We start from the raw sequence: 20,971 nt of genomic DNA on the forward strand, positions 1-20,971 counted from the left end.
ACGAAGGTCAGAGGTCACACACACACACACAGAGACGTGATGAAGCGTAAATAAGAGAGCAGAGAAATGAAACCTGAGTGAGGAGGAGGTGAAGCAGCTGTTGATGCAGCTCAGAGGATTCAGACTCTATTAATAGAACGCAGATGTGAAACAATAGAGCGCAGAGAGGCAGGAAGTGATGTGTGGCGGCCCGTTCCAGCTGGGAACGGATCGCTTTACGCATCACGAGGACCACATTCATCATTCCTGCCAGTGCAAAGCATGGAGCAAGCTCAGAGAAGAGCTCCAGAAACAGTCAAATGAACATCTTTACAGTCTAAACAACTCACAGGAAGCTGCAACGTTTAGGATTATGGGGATTTTCAGGTTCAGGTGGCGCCGTTTCTTTAGCTTTTACCAGCTTTCAACGCAGAACATTTACATTTAGGTGTTTCTGTCCTGTTTCATCCACTGTAGCTGTCAGTGTGACAGGCCTCTCAGAAACTCCACTTCACCATTAAATCTGAGCTGAAGGGTCTCTTTAACCTGCCATAAAACTATCAAATACACTGCAGATTAATAAGAATACATCCAGAACAAGATTCTGCTGCTCACAGTTCAATCATTTATTAAATAAAACTTCCAGTTTTCACACCGTGAGTGATTGTTTGAGGCTGTTTTTCTGTCTGAACTCCCCAAACATCAGAAGCTCAAACAGGAGCATTAATCACTTGAAGCTTCACAACACTGAATAAAACAGGCTGAAAGTCCCACATAACACATGGCATTAAGTTTATTCTGACATGTTTTATCTGAATTATCCCCTGAATTAAGGTGTCTTCATGCTCAAAATGTTCCAGTAAACTGATGAATGAAATAAAACGCCGTATCAGTGACGCCGTTAGCTCATGCAGCTAACAGGAAGTGTTTGGCCGTTAGCTCATGCAGCTAACAGGAAGTGTTTGGCCGTTAGCTCATGCAGCTAACAGGAAGTGTTTGGCCGTTAGCTCATGCAGCTAACAGGAAGTGTTTGGCCGTTAGCTCATGCAGCGAACAGGAAGTGTTTGGCCGTTAGCTCATGCAGCTAACAGGAAGTGTTTGGCCGTTAGCTCATGCAGCGAACAGGAAGTGTTTGGCCATTAGCTCATGCAGCTAACAGGAAGTGTTTGGCCGTTAGCTCATGCAGCGAACAGGAAGTGTTTGGCCGTTAGCTCATGCAGCTAACAGGATGTGTTTGGCCGTTAGCTCATGCAGCTAACAGGATGTGTTTGGCCGTTAGCTCATGCAGCGAACAGGAAGTGTTTACATGGAAGGTGTTCGGGGGAAATTTAGAGAAGATGAATCAAAATATCAAAAAGAGAAGAAGTTTTGGTTCATGTCTTTGATGAAGATTCAAACGGTGAGAATTTCTCTCAGAGTGACGGGTCGGAGATGGCGGGGAAAAGGTGGAGGTAGATGGAGCTCAGGGGGGGTCTGAATGGAAACCAGCAGTGATGAGGACTGGGTTTCTCTGAATCCTGATGAAGTGAACCAGGAGGCAGATGTGACAGATGCTGAGCTGCTGTCCCTCCTCCTCACTGATGGTTTCTGGACTCTGAGAACAGATGAAACTAACAGATATGAACAGATGAAACTAACAGATTTAAACACCAGTTCTTGGCCAATCAGACACTGAAGAATCAGGATCTGATTAAAGACTTTTCACTGATTCTTCCTGACGTTCATTTCACTGATTTTCTGTTGTTTTTCTGTGGATAAAATGACAGAAAAGTTGGAGCAGCTTTGTTCATAGTTGTTGTTCACACTTCTTTATATTCCTGATGTTTAATCTCAGTCTGATCCTCAGTTTTATTCCACAAACAGAAATTTAAATGATAACCTCCCTCTCTCACATCTTCTGAACATTTCCAGGCAACAACTTATTCTTTGCTCGGCACATTATATGAGCTGTTTTCTTCTCCACTTGGTAAAAGAATGTTAGAGCTGTAGAATTGGTTTGTTAATGAAAGTGAACTGATCTCACAGCCATATAAACGGTGGGTGTAATGAGCTCTGTGGGTAAAACAGCCAATCAGAACCAGCAGTCTGGACCACAGACCCTCCAGGATCCCATGTTGTAGGATCAGCCTCCTCTGTTCAGTCTGCAGGAAACAGGGAGTCAAAGCTTCCATAAAATGGACCCACGTGGTTCTGGATCTGGTGGAGCAGTACACAGCCTCAGCCTTCACATGAGCAGAGATAGCCTCCACCTGTCAGGGTGTGGAGGTGGTGTTAATGTCAGCTTACAGAAAAAACACACATGTAAACACACCCAGACTGCCACAGAAGTCCTCACAAGCATAGAAACACCGAGTCGTCCTGCAGCGAGCCGGCTGCCTTAGTAAAGACCTGCTGCTATATCTGTGCACGTGTGCATGAGCCGTGAGGGTTCCCTGTGTGTGTGTGTGTGTGTGCGTAGTAATCCGTCCGTGTGCTATTTCAGACTGCAGGAAGCCCCTCTTCCAGCTCTGCATCTAATGTTAAAGGTCAGAGGTCACACAGCCATGTGCTGCTGTTTGCAGCATGTGATTCCTGGTTAACACACTCTGACCTCATCTTTACTGGTTCTGCTTTTCAGATGGACCTCTGAGTCAGAACTTTGTTCCAGCTTCTCTGCAGGTGTGGATTTGGTCAGTTTATCTCACTCAGGTCATCTCTGATTGGATTAAAGTTCAGTTTTAGTTGGATTAAAACAAACTATTTTGTAACTCCATAGAATTTGGCTTTTTTTATGATCTTTAGCTCCCCCAACAGGTGTGGATGTAACATCACATTCATAAGAGCAAACCTCTGTTAGCCGTGAAGTCGTAAACTGCGGTATCACCCCCCCCCCCGCTGTGCTCCAGGACAGTTTCAGTCCCGCGAATATGAATAACAAAAGTCTGTGTGCTTCAAAACGAGTCTTTTTAAGGTTCACAAACCAAGTGTTTGTGTTGCTTTAAAAACAGGCGTCTGTTTTCAGATCAAACACATCCAGTCATTAAGACTTTATTCTCTGATTTTGTTTTTCTAAACAGAGTTGTTCCTTAAAGTTTGTGACAGAATGCAGCATCTTCAGCTTCTGTTATTGTTCTGATTCATTTCTACATTTTAATAATTCTCTGTGACGTCTCAGCTGGTAAAAATACCACCTTAACATGAACCAAACACAGCATTTTTTTAGGGGCTTTTATTCTATGGTTTAAAGACGTGAAGAAGTAGTTGTGTTTTGTGGGTATGTTTGATAGTTTTTATTATGGTTTCAGGATGGTTTTGGACCTGGTTTCAGGATGTTTTTGGACCTGGTTTAGGGCTGGTTTTGTACCTGGTTTCAGGATGTTTTTGGACCTGGTTTAGGGCTGGTTTTGGACCTGGTTTAGGACCTGATTTCAGGCTGGTTTTGGACCTGGTTTCAGGATGTTTTTGGACTTGGTTTAGGGCTGGTTTTGGACCTGGTTTAGGACCTGATTTCAGGCTGGTTTTGGACCTGGTTTAGGGCTGGTTTTGGACCTGGTTTAGGACCTGATTTCAGGCTGGTTTTGGACCTGGTTTCAGGATGTTTTTGGACTTGGTTTAGGGCTGGTTTTGGACCTGGTTTAGGACCTGGTTTCAGGCTGCTTTTTGGACCTGGTTTCACATCTGTTTTTGGACCTGGTTTCATGCTGTTTGTAACAATGTTTCAGGATGTTTTTGGACCTGGTTTCAGGCGGCTTTTGGAGCTGCTTTCAGGCTGCTTTTTGGACCTTGTTTCAGGCTGTTTTTAACAAGATTTCACAACTGTTTTTGGACCTTGTTTCAGGCTGCTTTTGGACCTGGTTTCAGACTGTTTTTGGACCTTGTTTCAGGCTGTTTTTAACAAGATTTCACAACTGTTTTTGGACCTTGTTTCAGGCTGTTTTTGGACCTGGTTTCAGGCTGCTTTTGGACCTGGTTTCAGACTGTTTTTGGACCTTGTTTCAGAGGCTGCTTTTGGACCTGGTTTCAGACTGTTTTTGGACCTTGTTTCAGGCTGCTTTTGGACCTGGTTTCAGACTGTTTTTGGACCTTGTTTCAGGCTGTTTTTAACAAGATTTCACAACTGTTTTTTGACCTTGTTTCAGGCTGCTTTTGGACCTGGTTTCAGACTGTTTTTGGACCTTATTTCAGGCTGTTTTTAACAAGATTTCACAACTGTTTTTGGACCTTGTTTCAGGCTGTTTTTGGACCTGGTTTCAGGCTGCTTTTGGACCTGGTTTCAGACTGTTTTTGGACCTTGTTTCAGGCTGCTTTTGGACCTGGTTTCAGACTGTTTTTGGACCTTGTTTCAGGCTGTTTTTAACAAGATTTCACAACTGTTTTTGGACCTGGTTTCAGGCTGCTTTTGGAGCTGGTTTCAGGCTGCTTTTTGGACCTGGTTTCACATCTGTTTTTGGACCTTGTTTCAGGCTGTTTTTAACAATGTTTCAGGATGTTTTTGGACCTGGTTTCAGACTGTTTTTGGACCTGGTTTCAGGCTGCTTTTGGACCTGGTTTCAGACTGTTTTTGGACCTTGTTTCAGGCTGCTTTTGGACCTGGTTTCAGACTGTTTTTGGACCTTGTTTCAGGCTGTTTTTAACAAGATTTCACAACTGTTTTTGGACCTGGTTTCAGGCTGCTTTTTGGACTTGGTTTCACATCTGTTTTTGGACCTGGTTTCAGACTGTTTTTGGACCTTGTTTCAGGCTGCTTTTGGACCTTGTTTCACACTGCTTTTGGACCTGTTTTCAGGCTGTTTTTGGACCTGGTTTCAGGCTGCTTTTTGGACTTGGTTTCACATCTGTTTTTGGACCTTGTTTTAGGCTGTTTTTAACAATGTTTCAAGATGTTTTTGGACCTTGTTTTAGGCTGCTTTTGAACGTGGTTTAGGGCTGGTTTTTGGACTTGGTTTCACATCTGTTTTTGGACCTTGTTTCAGGCTGTTTTTAACAATGTTTCAGGCTGTTTTCAACATGTGTTTCACATCTATTTTTGGACTTGGTTTCAGGCTGTTATTGGACTTGGTGTCAGGCTGTTTTTTACATGGTTTCAGGATGTTTTTGGACTTTGTTTCGGGCTGGTTTTGGACTTTGTTTCGGGCTGGTTTTGGACTTGGTTTCAGGCTGCTTTTTAACACGGTTTCAGGCTGTTTTTGGACCTGGTTTCAGGCTGCTTTTTAACATGGCTTCAGGCTGTTTTTGGACCTGGTTTCAGGCTTTTTTTTAACATGGTTTCAGGCTTTTTTTTTGGATTTGGTTTCAGGCTGTTTTTGGACTCGGTCAGGCTGCTTTTTAACCTGGTTTCAGGCTTCTTTTTGGACCTGGTTTCAGGCTTCTTTTTAACATGGTTTCAGGCTGTTTTTGAACTTGGTTTCAGGCTGCTTTTTAACATGGTTTCAGGCTGTTTTTGAACTTGGTTTCAGGCTGCTTTTTAACCTGGTTTCAGGCTTTTTTTGGACCTGGTTTCAGGCTGCTTTTTGACACAGTTTCAGGCTGCTTTTTAAAATAGTTTCAGGCTGCCTTTTAACCTGGTTTCAGGCTGCTTTTTAACATGGTTTCAGGCTTTTTTTTTGGATTTGGTTTCAGGCTGTTTTTGGACTCGGTCAGGCTGCTTTTTAACCTGGTTTCAGGCTTCTTTTTGGACCTGGTTTCAGGCTTCTTTTTAACATGGTTTCAGGCTGTTTTTGAACTTGGTTTCAGGCTGCTTTTAAACATGGTTTCAGGTTTTTTTGGAATTGGTTTCAGGCTGTTTTTGGACCTGGTTTCAGGCTGCTTTTTAACATGGTTTCAGGCTGCTTTTTAACACGGTTTCAGGCTGTTTTATTGGATTTGGTTTCAGGCTGCATTTTAACCTGGTTTCAGACTGTTTTTCAACCTGGTTTCAGACTGCTTTTTAACAAGGTTTCAGGCTGCTTTTTAACATGGTTTCAGGCTGTTTTATTGGATTTGGTTTCAGGCTGCATTTTAACCTGGTTTCAGACTGTTTTTCAACCTGGTTTCAGACTGCTTTTTAACAAGGTTTCAGGCTGCTTTTTAACATGGTTTCAGGCTGTTTTATTGGATTTGGTTTCAGGCTGATTTTTAACATGGTTTCAGGCTGCTTTTTAACACGGTTTCAGGCTGCATTTTAACCTGGTTTCAGACTGTTTTTCAACCTGGTTTCAGACTGCTTTTTAACAAGGTTTCAGGCTGCTTTTTAACCTGGTTTCAGGCTGCTTTTGGACCTGGTTTCAGGCTGCTTTTTGACACAGTTTCAGGCTGCTTTTTAAAATGGTTTCAGGCTGCCTTTTAACCTGGTTTCAGGCTGCTTTTTAACATGGTTTCAGGCTTTTTTTTTGGATTTGGTTTCAGGCTGATTTTTAACATGGTTTCAGGCTGCTTTTTAACACGGTTTCAGGCTGTTTTTGGACCTGGTTTCAGGCTGCTTTTTGACACAGTTTCAGGCTGCTTTTTAACCTGGTTTCAGGCTTTTTTTGGACCTGGTTTCAGGCTTCTTTTTAACATGGTTTCAGGCTGTTTTTGAACTTGGTTTCAGGCTGCTTTTAAACATGGTTTCAGGTTTTTTTGGAATTGGTTTCAGGCTGCTTTTTAACATGGTTTCAGGCTGCTTTTTAACATGGTTTCAGGCTGCTTTTTAACACGGTTTCAGGCTGTTTTATTGGATTTGGTTTCAGGCTGCATTTTAACCTGGTTTCAGACTGTTTTTCAACCTGGTTTCAGACTGCTTTTTAACAAGGTTTCAGGCTGCTTTTTAAAATGGTTTCAGGCTGCTTTTTAACATGGTTTCAGGCTTTTTTTTTGGATTTGGTTTCAGGCTGTTTTTGGACTCGGTCAGGCTGCTTTTTAACCTGGTTTCAGGCTTCTTTTTGGACCTGGTTTCAGGCTTCTTTTTAACATGGTTTCAGGCTGCTTTTAAACATGGTTTCAGGTTTTTTTGGACTTGGTTTCAGGCTGTTTTTGGACCTGGTTTCAGGCTGCTTTTTAACATGGTTTCAGGCTGCTTTTTGGTCCTAGTTTCACAGCTGTTTTGGATTTGGTTTCAGGCTGCATTTTAACCTGGTTTCAGACTGTTTTTTAACCTGGTTTCAGGTTGCTTTTTAACACAGTTTCAGGCTGTTTTATTGGATTTGGTTTCAGGCTGATTTTTAACATGGTTTCAGGCTGCTTTTTAACACGGTTTCAGGCTGTTTTTGGACCTGGTTTCAGGCTGCTTTTTGACACAGTTTCAGGCTGATTTTGGACTTGGTTTCAGGCTGCTTTTTAACATGGTTTCAGGCTGTTTTTGGACCTGGTTTCAGGCTTTTTTTTAACATGGTTTCAGGCTGTTTTCGGACCTGGTTTCAGGCTGCTTTTTAACCTGGTTTCAGGCTTTTTTTTGGTCCTAGTTTCAGGGTGCCTTTTAACATGGTTTCAGGCTGCTTTTTGGTCCTAGTTTCACAGCTGTTTTGGATTTGGTTTCAGGCTGCATTTTAACCTGGTTTCAGACTGTTTTTTAACCTGGTTTCAGGTTGCTTTTTAACACAGTTTCAGGCTGTTTTATTGGATTTGGTTTCAGGCTGATTTTTAACATGGTTTCAGGCTGCTTTTTAACATGGTTTCAGGCTGTTTTTGGACCTGGTTTCAGGCTGCTTTTTGACACAGTTTCAGGCTGATTTTGGACTTGGTTTCAGGCTGCTTTTTAACATGGTTTCAGGCTGTTTTTGGTCCTGGTTTCAGGCTACTTTTTAACATGGTTTTAGGCTTTTTTTGGACTTGGTTTCAAGCTGCTTTTTAACCTGGTTTCAGGCTGATTTTTAACATGGTTTCAGGCTGCTTTTTAACCTGGTTTTAGGCTGCTTTTTAACCTGGTTTCAGGCTGCTTTTTAACCTGGTTTCAGGCTTTTTTTGGTCCTAGTTTCAGGCTGCCTTTTGGTCCTGGTTTCAGGCTACTTTTTAACATGGTTTCAGGCTTTTTTTGGACTTGGTTTCAAGCTGCTTTTTAACCTGGTTTCAGGCTGATTTTTAACATGGTTTCAGGCTGCTTTTTAACATGGTTTCAGGCTGTTTTTGGATTTGGTTTCAGGCTGCTTTTTAACCTGGTTTCAGGCTGCTTTTTAACCTGGTTTCAGGCTGCTTTTTAACACGGTTTCAGGCTGTTTTTGGACCTGGTTTCAGGCTGCTTTTTAACATGATTTCAGGCTGCTTTTTGGTCCTAGTTTCACAGCTGTTTTGGACTTGGTTTCGAGTTTTTTTTTAACATGGTTTCAGGCTGTTTTTTGGACTTGGTTTCAGGCTGCTTTTTAACCTGGTTTCAGGCTTTTTTGGACCTGGTTTCAGGCTGCTTTTTAACATGGTTTCAGGCTGTTTTTGGATTTGGTTTCAGGCTGCTTTTGGACCTGGTTTCAGGCATTTTTCGGACCTGGTATAGGGCTGCTTTTGGACCTGGTTTCAGGCATTTTTCAGACCTGGTTTAGGGCTAGTTTTGGACCTGGTTTCAGGCTGTTTTTGGACCTGGTTTAGGGCTGGTTTTGGACCTGGTTTAGGGCTGCTTTTGGACCTGGTTTCAGGCTGTTTTTGGACCTGGTTTAGGGCTGGTTTAGGGCTGGTTTAGGGCTGCTTTTTAACATGGTGTCAGGATGTTTTTGAACCTGGTTTCAGGTTGTTTTTGGACCTGGTTTAGGGCTGCTTTTGGACCTGGTTTCAGGCTGTTTTTGGACCTGGTTTAGGGCTGGTTGTGGACCTCGTTTAGGGCTGCTTTTTAACATGGTGTCAGGATGTTTTTGAACCTGGTTTCAGGTTGTTTTTGGACCTGGTTTAGGGCTGCTTTTGGACCTGGTTTCAGGCTGTTTTTGGACCTGGTTTAGGGCTGGTTTTGGACCTGGTTTAGGGCTGCTTTTGGACCTGGTTTCAGGCTGTTTTTGGACCTGGTTTAGGGCTGGTTTAGGGCTGGTTGTGGACCTGGTTTAGGGCTGCTTTTGGACATGGTTTCAGGCTGTTTTGGACTTGGTTTAGGGCTAGATTTTGGACATGGTTTCAGGCTGTTTTGGACTTGGTTTAGGGCTAGATTTTGGACATGGTTTCAGGCTGTTTTTGGACCTGGTTTAGGGCTGGTTTTGGACCTGGTTTAGGGCTAGTTTTGGACCTGGTTTCAGGCTGTTTTTGGACCTTTTCTCCTTATGAAAAAGGCATTATGGCTACTGATTTTTTTTTAGTAGTTTTCTGTGAAAATTCCCTTTAACTTCTCACAGTTTTTTTTTTTAAATGCTTTTTATCTTCACTTTTTGATGTGGACCGAAACTGTTTAAGTAACAAGAAGCTGATTTGAAGCTCCTGGAATATATTTTCCTCTCTGGTGCCTCATAGAGGTCTGCTGAGACTTCTTGGTTCAGTTTTTGTTCTGACACTGCCACGGTTTAAGCCTCTCTCACCTGAGTCCAGTCATGTTCTACACACCCCAAAGATCTTTAACATAAATGGGATCAAAGTTTGGAGACGCAGCAAAGATTTTGATCACTTTTGTTTGATTTTTTTCACATTTTTGCTTTATGTTAGATTGAGGAAAGCAACAGTTTTATCCATTCAAATGTGGTCCAGATAAGTCCATGCTGCTGTGCTGCTCAGTGTGATAACTGTGTGTTGTTGTGTTGCAGGAGGCCTCTGCTCTCTGACCATAGATAAAGCTCTCCCAGAGGACGAAGGACAGTATAAATGCAGAGCTGAGACCTCATCAGGCAGAGCCGAGTGTTCCTGTATGGTTCTGGTTGACGGTAAGACCCAAAGTATCACATCTTCCCTGCACCTGCACTGTGTAATAAATGAATTTACCGGTAGCTTAGTTCTGCTGGGTTGGTGGGGAGCGAAGACATTATTTGTGTTTTTGTTTCTGGAAACATTCGTCCTCATATCTGCTGATCTGGGAACAGCTCTGTGTATAATATCCGTGCAGAGAAACGCCATCACAGCTCCTCCTTTGGTTGCTGAATTCCCAGGATTCTTCAGGAGCCTCCTCTGCTCACAACTTCCTGTAATTAGAAGAAATGAACACAAACAAACTGTGGTTATCACAGATTCCACTGCTTCCTGGAAGCAGACGATTTTAGCCGAGGCTGACTGGAAGTCATGTGGTTGTCTGTTTGGTTTAATGAAAGCAAAGACGTGATGTTTGAGCTCCCTTTAAAGCGACGGCATGCGTTCAGCAGCCTGATGTAAAGTAAATTAAACCGCTGCTGAAGGTTGCCTCATCACATTAGATGTTCATATTAATCTTGCTCTTCCACGAGTTGTGTGACACGGTTTGTTCTCTGGGTTTTACCACCTGGTACCTGGTCCTTTCAGGGCGAGCGTGCAGCGCTACACATCTCTGATTGGTGGAGTACTTCCAGGGTTATTCCCATCTCCATCACAGCATTCAAACCTGAGCAGATACATTATTGATGGTTTCACAGCAGCCACTTTAAAGGTGACATATTCTGCCCTTTTTTAACAATTTCACAGCATTTTCTGAGGTCTTACTGAGATGTTTCAGACAGGCTTTGGTCAGAATATCTGTTCAATGTCTGCTTCAAGCTCCGCCCTGTTTAACCTCTTAGTTAACAGCCTGCTTTCAGGGTGGAGCAGGTGCTCACCCCACCCTTTTAGTGAGGTAATCAAAATGTGAACATCCGTTGTGTGATTTAATGCAGTAAAGACAGACATAATGTGAAAAGAAGGGACTTTTGTCACCTTTAAACCTTTAAACCTCAGACCTGCAGCAGAGGCTCATCTAACCGACCGTGGAAACAGACAAGCCGTCTGAAAGTGTTTTCAGCTCCTCGAAAAGCTCCTCTGGACTTAAAGTTCTGTCTTCTGTTGGTTGAAATGTGGCTTAAAAACTTTGGAGGAGTTTTCTTCTGCAGCGTTTAAAGAAGATGCAACATTCAACCCAGCAGCAGAGTTTCTCAGAGCAGCTTCAGCTTTACTGAAAGCTTTGATTCGGAGGGAGAGGACAGACCAATGTGAAGCTCCTCTTCAGCTCCTCTTCCTCCTGGCTGCTGTTGACTCCTCATCAGTTTGTGATTTCAGGGTCAATAACATCAGAACAGACGTTTCTGCAGGTATCAGGTCACCTTTCAGCTTCAGAGCGGTTAGCTGATGCAGTCTGAGAGTTTTTCAGGCAGAAAAACTCAGAATGTAAACAGGGTTTTTTTCTTTTTTTACTGTTTATCCATATTTTAAACTCTTCTGTGTGTGTGTGTGTGTCTGTGTGTGTGTGTGTGTGTGTGTGTGTGTGTGTGTGTTTTGTTCTCCTGCAGACCCGGCAGAAAACTCTTCATCGGACAAGAAGTCCAAGAAGGCGACTCCAACCTCAGAGAGTGAGTTTCCAAAATATGCAGCAGCAGCCTCTTTCCTTTTGTCCCAATAAGGAGCTGCAGGCCGGTATCCCTGGTTCCCACACACACATGCACACACACATGCACACACACATGCACACACACTCAGGGCTGGCGGTTTCTATTTTAAAGTGTCTCTGTGTATCATTGGAAACATCAGTTCGTACATCACTGTCAGACGATTATTTCTACCTCCATTAAAGTAAGCTGCTGCTGTCCTCTGCATGTTAAAACCACGTTTCCCATCAGCCCCTGCTGCTCCCACCCCATTCCTGATATTCCTGCTGTGTCCTCATCAGGGCTCATGCCTTTTTCCACCAGAGATCTCACATTTCCCCTGATGATCAAGGGAAGAAATGGTTCAAACTTCCTCCTCCTTTTGCTCCTTTTTGTTCCTGCTCTGCATCCTAAACATCTCCTCTTCAACTCATCTTGATTTTGGGTCTTATTCCAGACTCAGGAGAGCTGTCACTTTATGTGAAAATCAAGTTTTGGAATAAACATGATTCTTTACATGCATCAGAGCTCCGGCTTCCTGAAATCAGCCGGTTTGCTGCATCAGGGGGGCTTCTTCTGCCCTGCTGTTGAACACATGGGGGCCTCACTGGGAGTCTGCAGGTTTGTTGCTGTAGAAGAAGACAGACTTTTCCATTCATGTATAAGATTCAAAATACTTCTAAACTTCGACTCTCAGACTCTTTGCTCGGTAGTTTTCTCCAGTCGTGAGAGAACATTATTTTACTGGGAGGGTACCGGGGGCATGACCTGAACCAAGCTGACGCTAAAGCGTTATTTTTAAGGCATTTAAAAATGAATTCATCACAAATAGCCACCTGTTGAAAAGCAATGAAGGCGCCACAAAAATGTACATAAAAGGCCAATAAAAGTGTGTTTTCAGACGAATGTTAAACAGATGCTGAACAGCAGCTGGTTCTGTGACCCTGAGGCAGACTGTCCATCCACGGTCTGAAGCTGCCGGGTCACTGATATTCTGAGTTTAGCCACGGTTTAATCTGACCGTGCTACGAAAACAGAAAAAGGTTTTCCTCAGTTTGAACATGAAATACTCTGCAGATGTTCGTTTCCTTCACATCTGCTGAAGTTTCCCACACTCACCCAACATCTGCCGTGCATTAGAGGTCAAAAGTGTCTCAGTTTGGAGATGATGGAGATGGAGCAACAGAGTGTGTGCACCTCAGTTTGGATTCAATGGTCTTTATTTTTATAGCAGCTTTAAAAACTCATTTACAAAATGATTTCCAATAGAAACATAAAAGGGTCACATGACCCCCTGTCCTCGTTGACCTCTGACGGCTGCCCACAGCAGCCTGGTCAGATCCGGTCCCTGGTGCTGCCCACAGAGAGACTTCTGGGTCTGCAGCAGCTGGTTAAACCCAGTCCTACAGGCTGATTCTGGACCTCTGAGTTCCTCTCAGGAACCTCGTCTGGTTCCTCTCTGTGGTGACGAGCCTCAGACCTGACAGAATCCTTCCTGTGATTCTGGAGGTCGACTTATATAAGATTTAAACTTCTAATTATCTTAACAGAACCAGAGAGTTTCAGAGCTGCACTCACAGATCTGAGCTGACAGCAGCGAGGAAGGATGGGGGAGGACGGGAGGATGGAGGCTTCACTTCCATTTAAGGCCTGGTTTCTGCCTGCTCTGCCTGAGTTCACAGCAGCTGAAGAGTGTGAATGTGAAGCAGCTCCTTTTAAGACGGTCCTCTTCTTCCAGCTGTCAGAGACTGTTTGTTACAAACTGTGGAAATAAACAGCTTCTCATCATCTGACCGCAGGCAGAATGACCAGAATCTCTCATGGAGTTCTGAAAGCATGCACGTGGTTTTGATCCAAACAGAGAGTGAGAACAATGTGCTGACCGGATGACATGTTCCAGCTGGAATAAGAACAGAGAGGCAGCTCTTATAAAGCGGAGGACGGTCCTCACAACACCACATAAAACAACCGTTTCTGATGATCTGAGGCGCGTCTCCTTCACCGGCTGTGATTGGATGCCGTCTGGTTCTGCACAGATACTGATTTCAAACAGATATTTGATAACTGAATCCATCTGATGGCTCCTGTCTGACTCCCTTCTGCACTTTGACCTCAGCTCTGATGCATCATGTGACCCCTCTCAGCCACACTGACCCTTGACCCCTGAATGATGGTGGGTGTGGCCTGTTTCCGGCCTCTGAGTGGGACGGCGGGTTGTGGGTCGGTGTTTAAACGCTGTTCTGTTTGAATCTGTTTTAGGAAAACAGTCGGCTGACTTTAAATGTTGCATTTTATTGGCTCCAGATGTTTTTACATCTGTAACACTGAAATTTGCCCCTGGTTTTGTTACCCTGAGAACAGCCCAGATGATTCGATTCTTTAGTTTTTTTATATCAGCCCAACTCCTGCTGTCAGAAAGTCGAATATTATCTTAAACATGGAGGCGAGATCCTCAGCTTTTGGTTGACACCTGAGTTTAGCCAACAAAACAGATGTTTTCCATGTTTATTCGGTGACATGTTGACAGACTGAGCCGGTGTGGGTGATTTGAAATGTGCCAGAACAGAACATGATATGTTTTTGCTTCAGTTATCCTGTAAAACTGAATTCCTGAGCGGGACTTTTCATTAAGCCCAGATTTGTAGCTTTTGGTCAGTGTTCAGGAGTATTTTCCTTTAGGTCTGAAGAATGCCTCCTTTTGAGAAGAAAACCTGGACCGTAACCTTCCAAAAACAGAGTCAAATAAACATTTGATGTGTTTTAGTTATCAGATTTGGAGCAGGACGGTCTTTACTGTGTCTGAACATCTGCTGCTCAGTGTTTTATGACAGATCAGATTCTGCTGCACGTACTGAAGTTTAACATGTAAAGTAAACGGAGGCTGTAACTCAGGACTCTGGCCCCTGATCCCTGATCCAAACAAAACCAGCAGGAAGGCCGAGGCTCGCTGTCAGAATAAAAGCCTCTGATCTTATCTGAAGCAGGTGAACTCTTGCGTTGTTGTGATGGAGAAGAAGAACGAAGGCTTTATGATTCAGCTTCTCAGGCAGCTTCTGACTGAGGCTCCAGGACCAGAAAGATTTTTACTGAATATGTCATCTTTAAATCTGCTGGATGTTTCTGAGCCATCGCTCATCTTCTTGAGCTCTGTGGGTTGTTTTATGTCTCTGCAGGAGTTTCAGAGTGAAACTTTTTCTCTTTAATAAACCTTAAGGCTGCAGGGGTGTACGAGTGGCCCCCAAACAACAGGGGGCGCTGCAGGGGTGTACGAGTGGCCCCCAAACAACAGGGGGCGCTGCAGGGGTGTACGAGTGGCCTCCAAACAACAGGGGGCGCTGCAGGGGTGTACGAGTGGTCTCCAACCAACAGGGGGCGCTGCAGGGGTGTACGAGTGGCCCCCAAACAACAGGGGGCGCTGCAGGGGTGTACGAGTGGCCTCCAACCAACAGGGGGCGCTGCAGGGGTGTACGAGTGGCCTCCAAACAACAGGGGGCGCTGCAGGGGTGTACGAGTGGCCCCCAAACAACAGGGGGCGCTGCAGGGGTGTACGAGTGGCCTCCAACCAACAGGGGGCGCTGCAGGGGTGTACGAGTGGCCTCCAACCAACAGGGGGCGCTGCAGGGGTGTACGAGTGGCCTCCAACCAACAGGGGGCGCTGCAGGGGTGTACGAGTGGCCTCCAACCAACAGGGGGCGCTGCAGGGGTGTACGAGTGGCCTCCAACCAACAGGGGGCGCTGCAGGGGTGTACGAGTGGCCCCCAACCAACAGGGGGCGCTGCAGGGGTGTACGAGTGGCCCCCAAACAACAGGGGGCGCTGCAGGGGTGTACGAGTGGCCCCCAAACAACAGGGGGCGCTGCAGGGGTGTACGAGTGGCCTCCAACCAACAGGGGGCGCTGCAGGGGTGTACGAGTGGCCTCCAACCAACAGGGGGTGCTGCAGGGGTGTACGAGTGGCCCCCAAACAACAGGGGGCGCTGCAGGGGTGTACGAGTGGTCTCCAACCAACAGGGGGCGCTGCAGGGGTGTACGAGTGGCCTCCAACCAACAGGGGGCGCTGCAGGGGTGTACGAGTGGCCTCCAGTTGTCATATTTCCATCAGATTTCTGTCTGGGACGGCAGTTGTTCTTCACAAATTCACCCAGAACCCAGTTAATTTTATCTGAATTTAATTTAGCTCGATGAAAGTTGAAACTAATCTAACTCTGAGAACTGAGACCAAACCACAATGCTGAAGAACATTCTGGCTCAGAAAGGAACAGTGTTGCTCATCTTACTTTAAATTACAATTAGTTACAGTTACTTCTCCCGGTTAGTAACTCAGTTACCTCATTGTAAGAGGAATTAGTTACTCAGCAAAGTAACTATAACATCAAAAGAAGATGTTTTTATTAACTGACTGAAGAATAAAAACAGTATTTTAGAGCATTTTGGTATTTTTGACATGCAAAGAAATAAAAATATTGGAAAAATAAATATTGAAAAGAAAATTCAAAATGAAGAAAGACGTGAGAAACTCGGGTAAAACGCAACAAAGGAAAACCTGAAATCTGTATTTTCGGCCTGCTGAACATCATATTTCTATATTTGGGCTGCTAGGGTTAGTTAACCCTAACCCTAACCCTAACCGGCTGGGTCAGCAGGTGTTGATGTGAGCTGCTTCATGGGGTTCGAGTTGCTTGAGGCGGCCGTGGATAAAGTCTTTTAAAGTCTTTTCTCCTGGGCGTAGCTGCATGTGACAGAAATGAAAATGAGCCGGAAGTAGAGCCAGTTTGAGGACGCTGCCTCTGGATCCCCCGGCTGGTCGCCTTGTGTTTGGCAGTGAGGCGCGATCCGCCCGACCGCTTATGACCGACTCATCGTCCCTGCTCCCTCCAGGCAGCTGATGTGTGGCCGAAACCGGACACTTTGCGCCTCATTCAACCAAACTGCAGCAACGCGCCGCCTCAGATTCTCAGTAACGGCGGTGGAACGATGGGAAACTGTTAATAATGCTCGTAACGCTGTTTTTACCAACACTGGAAGGAAGATGCCTTTCAGAGGGTTTTAAGCTGGTCACAGAAATGCTGGACGTGGGAGGAAGTTAGTGTGGAACATTTTTAAAGTTTCAGCTCATCAGTCTGAGAGTTCCAGCTTTTAAAGATTTATTTTCCTCGACAGGAGGCATCTGGAGACAAAGCCTCCTGTTTCCAAAACACTTCAATGTTTCTTTTTATTGCAGCAGCTTTCCTCCGGTTCCATCCGTCATCGTAAAAAAGGAGAAGGTTCAGGGTCACGTTTGGGCCTGGAAAAATGCAGTCTGGGTTATTTTTAAAAGCTCTCTGACATAAAAGAAATGTCTAGTTTCAGATAAACCTGAAAGCAGCTGCAGTTCCCCGGTGATGCAGTAGGTTTAGTCTCTAAAGCAGCGAAACAACACCGCCTCCATGTGTTGTATTTGTACAGAAAGACTCTCTCCTCAGTGGAAAAACAGGTCAAAGTCAGAAACTGCTTCAGCGCTGACTCTCAGCTGTGAAGTGGGTCTGAAACTCCAGATGTTCAATAAATGTTCTGCAGAAACAGCTGCAGATCTGGTGGATCTGAGCCTGTCGTCACAGGAAGGTTCAGAGATAATGTTTTACTTTATTCTCAGAGTCCTTTTCTCATGAAGGAAGCTTCGGAGCTGCTTTCCTTCATCAGCTGCTGCTCACAGCTCATTTCACTCAGTCCTATTGGACCGGGCCCTGTAGGACCGGGCCCTGAAGGTTCTGAACACGCTGTTGGACCGGGCCCTGTAGGATCGGGTCCTGATGGACCGGGCCCTGTTGAACCTAATGAATCCTCTACATGCTAATGACTCCATGTTGGACCGGGCCCTGAAGGTTCTGAACACGCTGTTGGACCGGGCCCTGATGGACCGGGCCCTGAAGGTTCTGAACACGCTGTTGGACCGGGCCCTGTTGGACCGGGCCCTGTAGGATCGGGTCCTGTTGGACCGGGCCCTGTTGAACCTAATGACTCATGTTGGACCTGGCCCTGTTGGACCGGGTCCTGTTTGACCGGGCCCTGATGGACCGGGCCCTGTTGAACCTAATGACTCCATATTGGACCTGGCCCTGTTTGACCGGGCCCTGATGGACCGGGCCCTGTTGGACCTGGCCCTGTTGGACCGGGCCCTGATGAACCTAATGAATCCTCTCCATGCTAATGACTCCATGTTGGACCGGGCCCTGAAGGTTCTGAACACGCTGTTGGACCGGGCCCTGTTGGACCTGGCCCTGTTGGACCGGGCCCTGTTGGACCTGGCCCTGTTGGACCGGGCCCTGATGGACCGGGTCCTGTTGAACCTAATGACTCCATGTAGGACCGGGTCCTGTTGGACCGGGCCCTGAAGGTTCTGAACACGCTGTTGGACCGGGCCCTGATGGACCGGGTCCTGTTGGACCGGGCCCTGTTGGACCGGGCCCTGTAGGACCGGGCCCTGTTGGACCGGGCCCTGTTGGACCTAATGAATCCTCTCCATGCTAATGACTCCATGTTGGACCTGGCGCCCCCCCCCCTCAGGACAAGCTGCACATGCAGAGCAGCAGGACAGATTTCCACCTTCAGAAACAGCTCTGGGGGAAACTCCGCGGACTCTCAGGTTCCTCAGAGTTTGACATCACAGCGACATTTGACCCCAGATGGATCCCAGCACTGAGCTCCAGATGTTTTCATCGTAGATCTGAGGAGATGAATCTCAGAACAACAAACCTTGTTTGATGGAAACAGATCTGAAAAAGGAAAGAGGTGAATTCCCTGACATGATTGTTCATTTATTCGTCATCTGCAGCCGCTGGAATAAATAACAAACCAGAGGAACTATTTCCTGCATCAGGGAAACTATTTATAGGTTGTCCATATATGGTCATCAGAGGCGCTCCTCGGCTGGCTCGCATTCTTCTTCTCCTCTTTCTGCTGCTTCCCTCGGCTCTGTAGACATCTGCAGGTTCCTGAATGTTTCAGCGCTGTCGCTCCTTCTAAAGATGAGGAGGGAAAGGAACCCGATGGCAAAGTGAAAAATCTGTTTTATTCAGGATCAAAGCCAAACAGAAACAGATTAAACCGGGCTTAAAGAGTCGCACAAAAACAAGATGAACTCCAATAAAACTGTTTTTCTGACCAGACACAGAGTTAGTCCTTCACAGTCAGAGCAGTTTTCACCACCTGTTTCACTAAGAAGGAGGAGATGTTAATGTACAGCAGTGTTTCCTCATGACCCACCGCCCGGCATGTTTTAGATGTTTCCCTCCTCCAGCTCACCTGATTCAAACGATCAGCTCGTCACCAAGCTCTGCAGGGGCCTGATAGGGAGCCGTTCATTTGAATCGGGTGAGCTGGAGGAGGGAAACACTGATGTACACAAACGCTCGTCTGAAGGTTTTAGACGAAGCTCTAAAGAATGAAGGAAGTAAGGAACTGGAACATTTAGGAGCTGATGATCCAAAATGATGTTCCAGTGGCTGTTGAAGGAGTTCCTGAAAAAATCTTACATTTTAAATTAAAGGAGGTTCCACAGGTCTTTAAAAGTTTCAGCAATGGCTTCATATTTTTCCAGAGCCTCTGAAGATGTGCAGGCCGTTATGAATCGGTAGAGACCTCAAATAAATTCAGGTTGTTATGGTCCTGAAGAACCCTGAAAGATGTCCCGGTGGTCCCAGGACTCATTATAGCAGCCATTTGGCAATTTAAAGGTCCTGAAGAACCCTGAAAGATGTTCCGCTGGTCCCAGGACTCATTATAGCAGCCATTTGGCAATTTAAAGGTCCTGAAGAACCCTGAAAGATGTCCCGGTGGTCCCAGGACTCATTATAGCAGCCATTTGGCAATTTAAAGGTCCTGAAGAACCCTGAAAGATGTCCCGGTGGTCCCAGGACTCATTATAGCAGCCATTTGGCAATTTAAAGGTCCTGAAGAACCCTGAAAGATGTTCCGGTGGTCCCAGGACTCATTATAGCAGCCATTTGGCAAATTAAAGGTCCTGAAGAACCCTGAAAGATGTCCCGGTGGTCCCAGGACTCATTATAGCAGCCATTTGGCAAATTAAAGGTCCTGAAGAACCCTGAAAGATGTCCCGGTGGTCCCAGGACTCATTATAGCAGCCATTTGGCAATTTAAAGGTCCTGAAGAACCCTGAAAGATGTCCCGGTGGTCCCAGGACTCATTATAGCAGCCATTTGGCAATTTAAAGGTCCTGAAGAACCCTGAAAGATGTCCCGGTGGTCCCAGGACTCATTATAGCAGCCATTTGGCAATTTAAAGGTCCTGAAGAACCCTGAAAGATGTCCCGGTGGTCCCAGGACTCATTATAGCAGCCATTTGGCAATTTAAAGGTCCTGAAGAACCCTGAAAGATGTTCCGGTGGTCCCAGGACTCATTATAGCAGCCATTTGGCAATTTAAAGGTCCTGAAGAACCCTGAAAGATGTCCCGGTGGTCCCAGGACTCATTATAGCAGCCATTTGGCAATTTAAAGGTCCTGAAGAACCCTGAAAGATGTCCCGGTGGTCCCAGGACTCATTATAGCAGCCATTTGGCAATTTAAAGGTCCTGAAGAACCCTGAAAGATGTTCCGGTGGTCCCAGGACTCATTATAGCAGCCATTTGGCAATTTAAAGGTCCTGAAGAACCCTGAAAGATGTCCCGGTGGTCCCAGGACTCATTATAGCAGCCATTTGGCAATTTAAAGGTCCTGAAGAACCCTGAAAGATGTTCCGGTGGTCCCAGGACTCATTATAGCAGCCATTTGGCAAATTAAAGGTCCTGAAGAACCCTGAAAGATGTCCCGGTGGTCCCAGGACTCATTATAGCAGCCATTTGGCAATTTAAAGGTCCTGAAGAACCCTGAAAGATGTCCCGGTGGTCCCAGGACTCATTATAGCAGCCATTTGGCAATTTAAAGGTCCTGAAGAACCCTGAAAGATGTCCCGGTGGTCCCAGGACTCATTATAGCAGCCATTTGGCAATTTAAAGGTCCTGAAGAACCCTGAAAGATGTCCCGGTGGTCCCAGGACTCATTATAGCAGCCATTTGGCAATTTAAAGGTCCTGAAGAACCCTGAAAGATGTCCCGGTGGTCCCAGGACTCATTATAGCAGCCATTTGGCAATTTAAAGGTCCTGAAGAACCCTGAAAGATGTCCCGGTGGTCCCAGGACTCATTATAGCAGCCATTTGGCAATTTAAAGGTCCTGAAGAACCCTGAAAGATGTCCCGGTGGTCCCAGGACTCATTATAGCAGCCATTTGGCAATTTAAAGGTCCTGAAGAACCCTGAAAGATGTCCCGGTGGTCCCAGGACTCATTATAGCAGCCATTTGGCAATTTAAAGGTCCTGAAGAACCCTGAAAGATGTTCCGGTGGTCCCAGGACTCATTATAGCAGCCTTTTGGCAATTTAAAGGTCCTGAAGAATCCTGAAAGATGTCCCGGTGGTCCCAGGACTCATTATAGCAGCCATTTGGCAATTTAAAGGTCCCGAAGAACCCTGAAAGATGTCCCGGTGGCCCCAGGACTCATTATAGCAGCCATTTGGCAATTTAAAGGTCCTGAAGAACCCTGAAAGATGTTCCGGTGGCCCCAGGACTCATTATAGCAGCCATTTGGCAATTTAAAGGTCCTGAA

The 20,971-nt window shown here is 45.6% G+C and overlaps 2 protein-coding genes across 2 annotated transcripts in view; one reads left to right on the plus strand and one right to left on the minus strand.

The window, feature by feature from the left end:
* LOC140319808 (uncharacterized) overlaps positions 1 to 20,971 on the minus strand; it is a 481,384-nt gene that overhangs the window by 96,903 nt on the left and 363,510 nt on the right. The gene's annotated exons all lie outside the window — the stretch shown is intronic.
* mylka (myosin, light chain kinase a) overlaps positions 1 to 20,971 on the plus strand; it is a 70,631-nt gene that overhangs the window by 35,136 nt on the left and 14,524 nt on the right. The window contains exons 18-20 of the mRNA XM_072397653.1: positions 1 to 6; positions 9,621 to 9,737; positions 11,262 to 11,321. The exon at positions 1 to 6 is cut by the window's left edge and continues 827 nt beyond it. Coding sequence (XP_072253754.1) covers positions 1 to 6; positions 9,621 to 9,737; positions 11,262 to 11,321 — 183 coding nt within the window. The remainder of the gene's footprint in view (positions 7 to 9,620; positions 9,738 to 11,261; positions 11,322 to 20,971) is intronic.

This window comes from Leuresthes tenuis, unplaced genomic scaffold (assembly GCF_036924035.1).
Source record: "Leuresthes tenuis unplaced genomic scaffold, fLeuTen1.0.hap1 SCAF_12, whole genome shotgun sequence".
Classification (NCBI taxonomy): domain Eukaryota; kingdom Metazoa; phylum Chordata; class Actinopteri; order Atheriniformes; family Atherinopsidae; genus Leuresthes; species Leuresthes tenuis.